A 13137-nucleotide genomic window follows, 5' to 3' on the forward strand; every position below is an offset into this window, starting at 1 on the left:
TTTTTCCTTTCAAACAACACCAGCAAAAACAGATAAACTGTTTGATTATTTCCTTTGCTGGTTTTGATCTTGCCATTTGCAATTTGGCTGCTCAGATGAAACATCAGAAGTATTTACTTGGCAATGAAATGGTTTGAAAACCTCTGAGAATGCAAAAGTTGGTAATATAGGATTAAGTTAATTTCTCTCCTCCTAATTTTTGACCAAGTAATTTTCAACCAAGTAATTTTCAGGAAATTCAGCATAAGAGATATTAAGCTGACGGGTTTGTAGTTTTCTGTTTTCTTCCCCTCTTAAACAATCAATATTACATTTCCAACAAGAAGGAGTTTAACCACCTACCCTTGACGTATCATCGCTGTGTCCTCCATCATCAATATCCTGAGAGTGGGGTGGTCACCACTGACCAGAAACCCAATTGGACCAGTCACATAAATACCATTTCTAAAGCAGGTCAGAGGCCAGACAACCCGCTCCCTGACATCCCAAGGTCTTTCCAGCATCACTTCCAAGTCAGGAGTGTGTTGGAATACTCTCCACCTGCTTGGATGAGTGCAGTAACAACACCATCAAGTTCAAAGCAACCTTCTGGATTGATACCGCATCGGCCACCCTAAACCACATTCATTCCCTCCGTCACCATTGCACTGTGGCTACATTGTGTACCGTCAACAAAATACACTATGATTACTCACTAAGACTGTTCTATCTTAAATTCGCAATCTCTGCTACCAAGGAGAATAAGGGCAGCTGGTGCGTGACAACACTAAACACTATGAACTGCAGATTCCCTGACAAGTTGCATACACCTTGACTTGAAAGTATCTCATTTGTTGCTAGGTCTAAATCCTGGAACTCCCTGTCCAACAGCACTGTATGAGTACCATCATCATAAAGACTACGGCAGTTCAAGAAGGCAGCTCAATGTAACCTTCTGAAGGGCAATCAGGAGTAGGCAATAAATGTAGGCCTTGCCATTGATGCCCGATTCTAAAATTGAATTGAAAAATGTTCTAATGCAAAGGCATAATTCTCAAATCCAGAGAGGAGAGGATTGACAATTTTCAACTCCATTTGATTTGTACAAATTTTATCAGAAACATCTTTTTTTCTCAATGCTTCTGAATTTTTTGTAGTTTATTGATGTATATTTATAAGTCAGTTTTCCTTTTTGACATGAATTTTTATTATCATGTGAACTTATGAATTGAGGGTTGATAAAATAAAGAAATAAACATAAGGATAATTGTAAGTAAACCAACTCATTTTTTAAAATTTTACTTAAATCCTGTTTTATTAATATAGAAATTTTAACCTGCAGATGTTTAAAAAAATTGCAGCATGACTTTAATTTCTTACTTCACAGCTATCTCTCTTCATAGTTGAAGAGTGATGATGCAGTCTGAATGCGTATTATAGCTGCAATTTTCCAACATGTGTGAACAGGAGTTGTCTTACTACAATTGAACGTCTATGGCAGTGTTCATCATGTAACAGGAGTTCCTTTGTTTTCCCAACTGGTTTCCAAACAAGCTGGAGAATAATTTTGTTTCTAGTCAGGTAATTTTAAACCATTGAAGTTGTTATTTGTTGCTGAACTTATTAAGAACTGCTTAACATTACAAGACTGAGAAACACAGCTTCTTAAATTATAAACATTGTGTATGCTTATTTAATGTATAAAATGCTCCAGGTTGAAAGCTGATAGATTCATATTTCTGAGCACTTATTCCCCATTTTGATTCTTTTTGTACTACACATTTCAATTGAACAGATAGATTTTGTTTCAGTGTAGGAAATGATTTTGAATTAGTAAGTGTAAGCTGCTATGAGGTGTTCTGTGATACCTCAGGGAGACAAAATGACTAGAACTGGTTGTCTTTCTACCATCTGGGGTGTCTAGAGATATAGTTCAAGGATCTGTGCTGAGGCTTCAGCCACTCCCAACATATGGATTAGGAGCAGGAGTAGGCCCTTTGGCCCCTCAAATCTGCAGTACCATTCTGTAAGATCATGGCTGATCTGATTGTAACCTTAACACATTTATCCGCAGTAATCTCACACTTCCCTGCTTAGCAAGTATCTACCTATTTATCCCTGCTTTCAAAATGCTCAAAATCTCTGCTTTCACCAGCCTTTATGAAAGGGAATTCTAAAGACTCACAGCTCTCTACAAGAAAAAAAAATTTGCTTCATCTCTGCCTTAAATGGACAACCCCATATTGTTAAACATTGACTCTCCCCCCACTCGCCCAATTCAAGATTCTCTCCACATCCACCCTATTGGGACCACTAAGGATCTTGTATGTTCAATGATGTCTTCTCCCACTTCTAAACTCCAGTAGCCTGTCCAACCTTTCGTCAGAAGACAACCTGCCCAATTCAGGTATTAGTGTGATCATAATAACATCCTCCTTATTTAAGGGGACCAATTCTGAGCACAGTTCCTCAGATGTGGTTCTTCCCCCAGTGTCCTGTACAACTGAAACATAACCCCCAACTTTTATCCGGATACAGTTCCCCAAGCAATGAAAGGTAACATTGTCAGCCTCCCTAATTACTTGACCTACAATCTAGTTTTTAGCAAATCACCAAGACACCCAGATCCCTCTGCATCTGAGTCTTCTTCAGCCTCTCACTATATAGAACTATTAATGAACTGGATAACACAATAGCATGCTGTGAATCCAAGTTTGTCAATGGCAATGGTACGCAGTAAGTAGAAGACAAGCAAAATGTTACAAACAAAAAAATGTAGCGATGACATGATTCTAAGTCATCTACTTTGCATCAAAAAGGATAATTCTCTGTTACTTAAATCCAAAGGTCAGTCTGATCAGGTGCGTTAAATGAAGGGTCATTGATATGAAGTGTTGAGTCTTTCTCTCTCCACAGATGTTGCCTGACCTAGTAGGTGTTTTTGTCTAAGATGTAATAGAGCTAAAAAAAAATTAAAAATTGCTAATAGAATGTTAGCGTTTAAAATTAAAGAATTATACAGGGAGACAGCCTTGCTACAATCTTACTACACACTAATTAGACCACATTTGGAGTTATGTGTTGTGTACTGGGCACAACACCTTAGAAAGCATATATTAACTAGACCATTTAGGAGTGCAGGATCACTTCCTGTTTTCAATTGTAAAGAAGTAAGATTTTAATTTATAGAAAAGTCACATGTGTCTTTCAGCTACATGTATGGTATAGATACTTCAAGGGAAAAGGTAGATACAAACTTGAGTAAGAAAGGAGGTTATGCTGATGGATTTAGATCTAGAGGGATGTGAAGGTTATATAAAGAGGGGTTCACGGTGGCTGGCATGGAAGATGTACAGCAGCACAGACAGGCTAGCTGGCCTCTTTCTGTGCTATAAATTCACTGTTATTTGCTCAGTATTTCAAAGTATTTTCCAAGCTTTGAGATGATCTGTGGTTTTCTATGAATGTTAACATTTTGTGATGGTTAAGTTAGATTTTTGTTGGGAAAAGATATGTGGATTATGCAAGCAAATTAAAGTTAAAATACCAATCCCCCATTATCTAATTAAATAGCAAGATAGATTAAGGGGACTGAATGGTGTGCTCCTTTTCCTGTGTTGAAAATAATAATGGAATGCATCAGACAACCTTTTCACTGAGAATATTGTTCATATTCTTGCTCTTTGTTACAGCTGCAAACCTGCTCCACACTTGCAGTACAATGAGCAATAGAAGGAAACGCACAGCCCCCACGCGGGTAGACGAGGAAGCAAAGAAAAGGCTAAGTTGGAACATGTGTGATGACTTGAATCAGCTCCAGCCACTTGCTGTACCAGATAGCAGCAACAATCCCGTGGCTGCAGACTCAGGTTTCTCAGAACAGGGAGAGGCAGGGTCTCTCCTGGTGAGCAGTTTGAAACTGAGTGAATCATCAAATGTCTCCACTGTGACTGAGATTGAGGATGAAGGGGGACATTTCCTATCAAGTACCTCTGCCCATCCCAGTCTCACCATCTCCCCATTCCATCCAAGTGAAGAGTGGCGAGCACAGTTAAGTGAGTTCACCCTCCAGCTTCCAGAAGGCCAAGTATTTCCAGATGATGTTTTATCTTGCACCCTCTGCTTGTCAAAGACAGCTAATGATCATCACTTGCAAGTTTCAGTCAGGAAGGAATATAATGACAGTGAGAGTGATTGCCATGAAGAAGTGATTGGCTCTGTAAGAAGTTCACTCAGTTATACGGTACTGGAGGATATATTGTGGCTTCAAAAAAAGAAAGTCCTCGGATTGTTCCAAAAGAATATTGACGATTGTCAGACATTGAAGGTATTCATCTTTCTAATAAAATGTCAACTTTGACTTGACTGTTAATTTTTTTCTTCCTGACTGGTTGTTTTATTTTCCTCCTTTACTGTTGTTTACTTCCTGCTCTTCTTACTCCGTAATCATATTGCACAAAAGTTTTCTCTCCAATTACATAATGATAACTTCAGAAATTCTGCCCCATCAAACTGGAAAATTAAGCTGTATTTTGTAAAATCGTTTGCAAATTAAAGTATAGATGCTTCACTAACAGGAAGCAAAATTACAAACCAATGCCCACTTCCTATCACTATAGCACCTTCTACATAGTTTTAATTTTAATGAACATTCTTTAGTTTTGTTACGGTTCCCCACATCTTCATTGGGCTCTACCCAATATACTTACCATCAACGGGCATTTAAGGAAGTGCTTAGATTCTCAAATTTAATTTTCTTTCTCTCTTTTACTCACTCTTCCACCCTCTCTTGGTATTTTTCCTTTTTGTTTTCTATTCCTTTTTGCAGCCTCCGTTTTCTTTTTAGCTATTATCTCTATTCTCACCTTTTCTCGTTCTGCCTTTTTGTCCATTGCCTTCTGTATATGGGCAAATAATTTACATGGAAGTCACTTTCTCTCACTCCTCCACCTAATTCCAAGAGAAAATCCTACTTACTGTCTACTGGTTGATGGTGCTAAAGTAATTACTCTACCTTTACAATTCTTCCTCAGCAGCCTGCTCCCTCTATGTCTGTAGTGCTGTGTTTTCATTGTACCTGCTTGTCATCGAGGTATTAATGATATTACCATCTATTGGGTTTATTTCTTTCCTCCAGTTGGCCTAAAGAATTGCTAAAAGACCAACTCCTTGAACCACTCCATTTCCTGGCACTGCCTTAATGGTTGTGATGTATTTCTGCCTATTGGCTAAGTGACGTAAAGGAATGGCAAGTGATTTAGAAGTAACTCAAAGGTGATAGATTTTTGTAAAATTGCAGTTTTCATCCAATCAAGAAAATGGATTATAACAATGAAAAACTTCACTTAAAAAAAAAGCCTCATGCAGAATGCCTTAAGTCTCTTAATTCTGAATATTGGCATCAAATCTTTGCTTATTCATCTCTTCTCTAAGGAAATCAAACCTAATTTCTTAGTTGCTGTATGAAATGGAAGTCCTTGATCCTATGTAGCATTCTGGTAAATTTGCTTTGCATCCTCTCCAAGGTCCTGATACCGTCCTATAGTATATACAGTCCCCTGAAAATCTGGTGGAGGACAAAATTTGTTTTTGTTTTGCTTTTCTATTGCCAGATGTCCAAGTTGTCTATTTAACTTTGGCTTCAAAATGTTTGTTTTACTCTGTAGGTTGGTATATATCTTCTTGAGTCTGGTTTGGGAAAACCAGAGCACCTGAGTAAAGGAAGCTGGAGAATGAGAAAGGCAAATATGTTGATTCAGAAACTCATGGGATACTTCTATGACTTAGCTGCTCCAGGTATAACATTCATTGTAAAAGGAAAACGTAATCAGGACAGCTTGAGAACCATTCTAAGACAATGTGCAGATGCTGGAAATCTGAAATAAAAGCAGAAAATGCTGGAAATACTCAGTAGGTCAGTCAGCACCTTCAGAGAGAGGAGTAAGTGTTAACATTTCCGGTCAATCACCTTTCCTCAGAACTGTTGATGTCAGATCAATTTGTACCTTATCTTCCTCATTTTCTCTTTTCTAATACTAATTTCCATTGCATCTTTCTACATCATGGAGCCATTAATGTGATGCTTGATATGCCTAGAGCTATGCAAAAAAAGAAAACTTGCATTAAGATAGAACCGTTCACAATCTCGTTATCTCCCAAAGCACTTTACAGCCAATACGGTTAAATTCTAAAATATAGTTATTGTTGTACTGTGGGAAACACACAGGATCACCCATAAAACCTTATCATAAAGGATTTCTATTATTCCAGTGGGAAATAGACTGTGCTGTATGACTTTGAAACAAAACACGTTATTTCTCTGATGATTTTACCCAACCTGGTCAAAGTTGACTCCCATCTGGGGAAGAAAAGATAACTTCCTGCTGGCCCTTGCAAGTCCAAAATGAATAAAAGTGCACAGGTGGTAATTTTTCCATTAGGGCTGGTGGAACAGCTAGAGAAGCTTGTTTGGTAATGCTCAACTCACATCAAAGAGAATGGTTGTTGCAGCTCCCAGACATTTAATGTTTGTCTTTGACAATTGTCTGTGTTGAGTGTGACCTAGTCACCTGTCACTTGCCAGCATTAAACTGCTGGGGACTGCTGAAGGAAGAGAGAGGGAAGGGGAGCAAGGGGGTGGGGTTGGGGAGAGATAGAAGCAAAAGAGTAGGGGAATGGGAAAAGTAAGTTGAAAGGAGTAGGTTTGTCAGTGATTCCATGTTAAACAGAATATCTCTTTAAATGCAAAATAGGCTGCCCTGCAGAATATTAAGTACTCTGCAGGATGCATGTTTCTATATAATTTTCCCGACCTGGACACATACCAAAAAGGATTGAATCTTTGGTTGATCCCAAGCTGAAAGACGCTGGACCCTTTTTGCCCCGAGTCACCTGACAGACATATGGGCTTACAGTTCTGCAGTCAGCAACAAGCCCTGCTGACTTCCAAGTGAATTGAAACTAATCTTGGAACTATCCTCCCAGTAGTATTCCTGGAAGAGACAAAATGCACATTGGGGACCACTTTTGGAGAACACACTTATTCAATCTCTAAGTCAATTACTGGGCTCCTGTCAGTATAATTCTCCGTTTCACCCCAAAATGATGCCCCTCTTCTTGCCCTCCAACCCTTACAGCTAAACTTATCTTCTTTGGACTAGACGTATTAGTGCCTTTCAGACTTAATATTTAGTTCAATAGTTTCAGATAATGATCCCACTATTCACATTTTCATCTACACCCACCTTGTGTTTTTTTGTTTTGTCCCATTAACAACACATTTTTCTTGTAGATTGTCCCTTTAGTTATTAAATTCACCCTCCTTTCACCTTATCACTGAACTCGCCTTTTGTTCTTTCCCCATCACGCTACAATTTGGAACATATTTATCTCTAACTTTCTCCAGTTACAATGAAAAAATATTGACATGAACCAATAATGATGCAGTCTGATTGCTGAGTAATTCCAGCATTTCTGTTTTATTTGCATTTCCCACTGTCCAATGACTGTACTTTGGTTTATTATGTCTTAGTATTGTTGATTGGTGGGCAAATATTGGGATCTATGGACTAACTCCCCTGCTCTTTGAGTAGTGCCAGAGGATCTTTTATGTATGTGAGATGGAAAACCAGTTCCCTTTGTAATATCTCATTCAAAGTGCAACACACCATCTGCACTGGAAATGTCAGCCTAGATGAAGCTCACATGTCTCTCGAATGGGATTTGAACCTACAACTTCCGCCTCAGATGAAAGTGCTGCCACTGAGAAAGGTTGTTCTAACAATGATTATCCAGACATCCAGCAAAAGGCATCCACCACTTCTCAGATGGTGCTAATCTTTTTGGCATCATTCCCTTTCCTATGGTGTATTACACACCTTTGTTGCTTTCTTCCCCCCTTCCTTCTGGAGACCAGCTATGAGCTCATTTATTTGCGTCATTGCGTAAATGTTTAATTTAGATTATTGCTCAGTATTAGCCTAATTCGAAAAGTATGCTTACAATGTATTTGTAAGAGAGCCATTGCAAAGGTTAAACATTGAAGAAAGAATAGGAACTGAAAAGTCAAATGCCTGAAATTTACTGTAGGTTTTTGAAACATGAAAGCTGTGTTTATCTTTTGTGTGCTAGACATTTTTTAAAATAATGCTTAACCAAAAAATCATCAATTTTTTCTGTAACTTTAATGCAGATGTATCAAATGTCATTGAAGAAGCCAATAAAGAGCTAGAAAGGGAGAACATAGAAGAACTATATGACTTTGTACGACATGCACATCAGCAGGAGGTTCTCTGCAATGAGAAGGTCCAGCACCCTCTGCTTGTTCCAACGCTCAGACCATACCAGTGTCAGGCTGTCAATTGGATGCTTCAGAGAGAACATTATAGCGTTGGTCCTCCCTCTGACAGTAAGTTTGATCTGCTACATAAGCCTCTTGGAAAGACAGTTTTATTACTGAAGACATCTTCCAGATAGTGTGAAGGACAAAATTGTTTTTTTATGGTTGTTTCCAAAATTTGACAGTAAAACTCTGATATTCTGGCACATTTGGGACTTTAATGGTGCCAAATTGGTGGTTTTTCCAGACTATTGGATTTTATTAATTCCCCAACACATTGTTAATTAGTTTTTTGATGATGTCACTCAATATTATTATAAATTCTCCATTGAATTCAACAGGTTTCAGGAGAGTGCAAGTACTGGGCACTCAGGGTAGCGCAGGAACCAGAGCCTCGGTGAATCTCAGAGCAGTCCAGGAGTTGGGGACCCAGTGTGACTTGGGGGTGGGGGTTGTGCGGCACTGGTGAGACTCAGGTGTTTAAACAGCTTCCTGCCAGATGCATCCATCTTATTTACCTGAACAACTCGAGATAGAAGGTTCTAAATTTGAATTACTGAGGAAAGGAGTTTCTATTAGATTTATTAGTGACTAACACTTATGGTCCCTAGTTTTAGCCTTCCCCTCAGTTGGAAACATCTTCCATATGTTTACCCTACTGAACACTGCAGAATTTAAAAGGCCTGTCAGATTGTTCATCATCCTTCTGTATTCTATTAAACCTTGACTGTCATATGATTAAATTAAAAAGAACTTTAGCAACTTATTTGCCTTTTCAGGCAACAATCAAATGAGCTCAGGGACTTTGGTGTCCTATTAACTGCCATTTCTCTTTGCACAATAATATATACTTCTCATGGCAACCATCCCACATATAATTTCCTGAATAAGAAGCAGAGAATGCTGGAAATACCAAGAGAGAAATAGAATTAACTTTTAATTGAGAACTGGATGTGTGAACACATGTCAGCTAAGAAGTGGCACAGTGGAGGAAGTGGTTATTCTCTCTGCATGAACTGAGAGTAACTAGCAGCCTTCCAGATTAACATTATTAGACCGGTTGACGGACAAGTACTAAAACCATTCATTCTTGAACCACTAGTCATTCAATTATAGTATTTTGATCTTAGGTGTATATTTAAGATAACCAATGGTGTTTGATTACTGTGTATTGTCACTATTGTACAGAACACATAAGTACCCAAGAAGATTAGAGCAGAAATAACCACAAGGCGCCTCAAGCCTGCCCTGCCATTCAATATGATCATGGCTAATCTGCCCCAGGCCTCAACTCCTCTTCCATGCCAATTCCCCAAAGCCTTCAATTCTCCAATCTTTCAAATCTTCCTCCACTTAAATACTACTAATGATCTAGCCTCTACCACTCTCTGGCATAGAGAATTATTTTAATAAGATATCTTTATTAGTCACATGTACATCAAAACACACAGTGAAATACATCTTTTTGCGTTGTGTTCTGGGGCAGCCCACAAGTGTCGCCATGCTTCCGGCACCAACATAGCATGCCCACAACTTCCTAACCTGTACGTCTTTTGGAATGTGGCAGGAAACCAGAGCACCTGGAGGAAACCAGAGCACCCAGAGGAAACCCACGCAGACATGGGGAGAACGTACAAGCCCCTTACAGACAGTGGCCGGAATTGAACTCAGGTTGCTGGCACTGTAATAGCGTTACGCTAACGACTACACTACCGTGCCTGCAAAACTAAATTTCTATGTACCTCTGTTTTAAGTGACTGGCCCCTTATCTCGCAATGATGCCTCCTCACCCGAGATTTTTCCACTTGTGAAAACGTGTCAACATCTACCCTGTCATGCCTTTTTGTTCTTCTAAGCTCCAAAGAATACAGACGCCAACCTGTTCAGCCTCCCTGAGCATCAGCCTCTCTGAGTATCAGCTTGTTTCAATGTGATTGTATTTTGTCTGAGACACTTGAATAGTAATTGACAAGGAATAAAGGAGGGTAGGGGAGTGCACATGGAAGCTGCTTAAGTGGAAAACAGAAGGTAATGATGTGCCTGAAGTGATATTGACATAAGGCAAAAGGAGCTATAATGACCATCAGTTGACGGTGTTTAAGAGACATGGAGAAACTGTGAATAGCTAAGGTATCAGAGCATGTGTGTGGTAAGTCCGGTAAGTTCTGGAAATAGGAATCACAGGCCAAGTGGGAGCAGCCACCATTGCTCAGAAGTTTTCTCAGGCTTGTATTGAGCTTCACTAGAACACTGTGGAAAGCCAAAGGCAAACTCAGGGCACTACACCTTACCCTTGTGTCTATTGACACTCCTAGAGTATGCTCCACCAGTATTGGAATAGGAAATGATTGTAAAGTGCTAAAAGAACTCTGAGTCAAACAATAATTGACAGCCTTGGGTGGTGTTGTCATGAATCTGCATGATGTGGTTGTGACTCCAATTCAGCCCTGAACTGCAGGAAAATTGGTCAACTTCTGTTGATTGGCCTCCTTATCATCTTCTTGTATTGCATTCAAAGTACATCCAACACCAACAAATGAGTGAGCAGAAGATACACATCCCACATGCCTGAGGGGGTGCGTTGTGCAGGATTCCAAGCCTAATATAGGAAGGTTGAATCTGAATTTCTGGATGCATTGGTGGAAATGAGAACACCAATGGGTTTTAACACAGTCTTTGAATTTTCTTATTCATTTTTGCCATTCAGTTCTATCTTGAAAGTCAGTGTAATGATATGGATTAAAAATATGCAATTATTTCCATGCAGATATGTCCCTACACTTGTTATGGAAAGAATTCACCTCTAAAGATGAGAAGAAATTATATTACAACCCATACACTGGCTGGTGGGTATACTTTACTGTCTTGAGTTTCTTTTGATATGGTGCTGAAGCTAAATTTGGTTGCCTTGCAGGCAGTTGAAATATTCAGAGTTCTTCTGTGGGCTTTGTTACTGTTTAGGCTTTGGGTTTAGACGGGCCTTCACTGCATCCTGCTTCTTAATGCCCTTTGTGATAGCTTTGCTCTTTATTACACCCTGCCTCTGGTTCTCTTATATTTTCTATCCAGAAACCTGAGCACCTCATCCAGGCTTAGTCTACACTGTAGTTCTGAGAGCATGCTGCTCTGTCAGAGGTGCTGTCTCTCAGATGAAACCTTATAAAGCCATCGTCTGTCCTCTCAGAAGCATATGGTAAAGCAGGTTTCAGGCCCGGATTCGATCCTGACATGCTGTGTGTGGGGCTACAGGGCAGTAAGAAGAAGGGGAATGTGATGAATGGGATTGCTCTCCTGGAAGCTGGTCTGGACCCAAATGGGCCAAGTTGTATTCTAAATCATTATGTGTATGCTTAAAAACAGACCATGATACTATTTCAAAAAAGAGCATGTGTTCTCCAGATGTCCTTGGCAATGTTGACGCCCAGCCAACTATCACTAAAACAGTTTACCTGCTCATTATCTCTTTCTCTTTGTCCTCCTTTTCTGCGCATTAATTGGCTGTCACGCAGTCTCATTATAACAGTAATGATGTTTCTAATAATTACTTTATTGACTTTAAATCACTTTGGGACATCCTGAGGAGGTGGAAGGCCTGATATGTATTCTCTTTTCTTTTTTTTTCTCTTTCACATTCTCTCCCACTGTCTCTAACTCTTACCATTTTCTTAGTCTTACTAACAGCTTGTACTCTTATCTATCTGGATATGAGTTGACTTCTCTCAATTATTGCAATTGCTGCTTTTTTATTTTGTTTTGTAACTCAGTACTAATCAGGTAAAAAAAATTGAGAAGGAACCAATTATAAGGAAGGCAGGTGCTGTTCATATCACTGAATATCCTTTTGTTGAGACTCTCGTTAGTCTTCTTGAACCCAGTTGATCTCAGATAGATGGGTGCTACTGCTAATGTGAACTGACTAGGGATGTTCTTTCAAGACAACAAGGCGTTATTATTAAAAACAAGTGCAGCCTAAAATGGAAAAGCACAGTTGAATCCAAAGGCAATTTCCAAGCCACACCCTAGTTAATTTCCAAGTGATCTCTGACTCTGTGTATTTATTGCAATAAGAATCTGTTGTCCTAAGAAACTGACCTAGTTAAACTCAACATTGTCAGAAATAGGACAATGTCTTCTTTGCTACATAATATAGTGCTTCTACTTCTGATAGTATTGAACACAATCTTTGACTCTTGTTGTCTTTGAACATTCTTTGATTTTAGTATGATTATAGATGTGCTGTATTTTCCACATGCTACCTTCATACTCTCAAAATGTTTCCAGCATTATCCGTGACAAACCTCTATCAAGTACTGAATGGCCTGGTGGAATCCTTGCAGACGAGATGGGTCTAGGAAAAACTGTAGAGATGCTGGCACTTATTCTGACCCACAGGCGTAAAGATTTGAAGCAAGACACACTGTTGTTCCCTGAGGTAATATCCAGCATTTAAATATACTGTGGTTTATTATCACTGACTTATGACGTGAAATTTGTTGTTTTGCGACAGCAGTACAGCGCAAGACATAAAAATCTATAAATTACAAAAGTAAATAAATGGTGCAAAACAAAAGAAATAGTGTTCATCATCATTCAGCAATCTAACGACGGAGGGGAAGAAGCTTTTCCTAAATTGTTGAGTTTGGGTCTTCAGGCTCCTGTACCTCCTCCCCAATGTTGGTAATGTGAAGAGGGCATGTTCCGGATGGTGAGGGCCCTTAATGATGGATGCCGCCTTCTTGAGGCATGGCCTCTTGAAGATGTCCTCGATGGTGGGGAGGGTTATGCCTGCGATGGAGCCGGCTGAGTCTATAAACCCTCTG

The 13137-nt window shown here is 39.3% G+C and overlaps 1 protein-coding gene across 2 annotated transcripts in view; it reads left to right on the forward strand.

Moving 5' to 3' along the window:
- The window catches only part of shprh (SNF2 histone linker PHD RING helicase), a 64778-nt gene that overhangs the window by 1134 nt on the left and 50507 nt on the right, over window positions 1-13137 (forward strand). The window contains exons 2-7 of one of the 2 annotated variants that reach the window (XM_052024425.1): window positions 1367-1560; window positions 3672-4306; window positions 5646-5775; window positions 8171-8386; window positions 11085-11163; window positions 12599-12749. In XM_052024425.1, the coding sequence (XP_051880385.1) occupies window positions 3701-4306; window positions 5646-5775; window positions 8171-8386; window positions 11085-11163; window positions 12599-12749 (1182 nt within the window). In that variant the 5' untranslated portion in view covers window positions 1367-1560; window positions 3672-3700. The remainder of the gene's footprint in view (window positions 1-1366; window positions 1561-3671; window positions 4307-5645; window positions 5776-8170; window positions 8387-11084; window positions 11164-12598; window positions 12750-13137) is intronic. The other variant, XM_052024426.1, reaches the window with a different exon arrangement.

Source organism: Pristis pectinata, chromosome 10 (genome assembly GCF_009764475.1).
Source record: "Pristis pectinata isolate sPriPec2 chromosome 10, sPriPec2.1.pri, whole genome shotgun sequence".
In the NCBI taxonomy this organism is placed as follows: Eukaryota; Metazoa; Chordata; class Chondrichthyes; order Rhinopristiformes; family Pristidae; genus Pristis; species Pristis pectinata.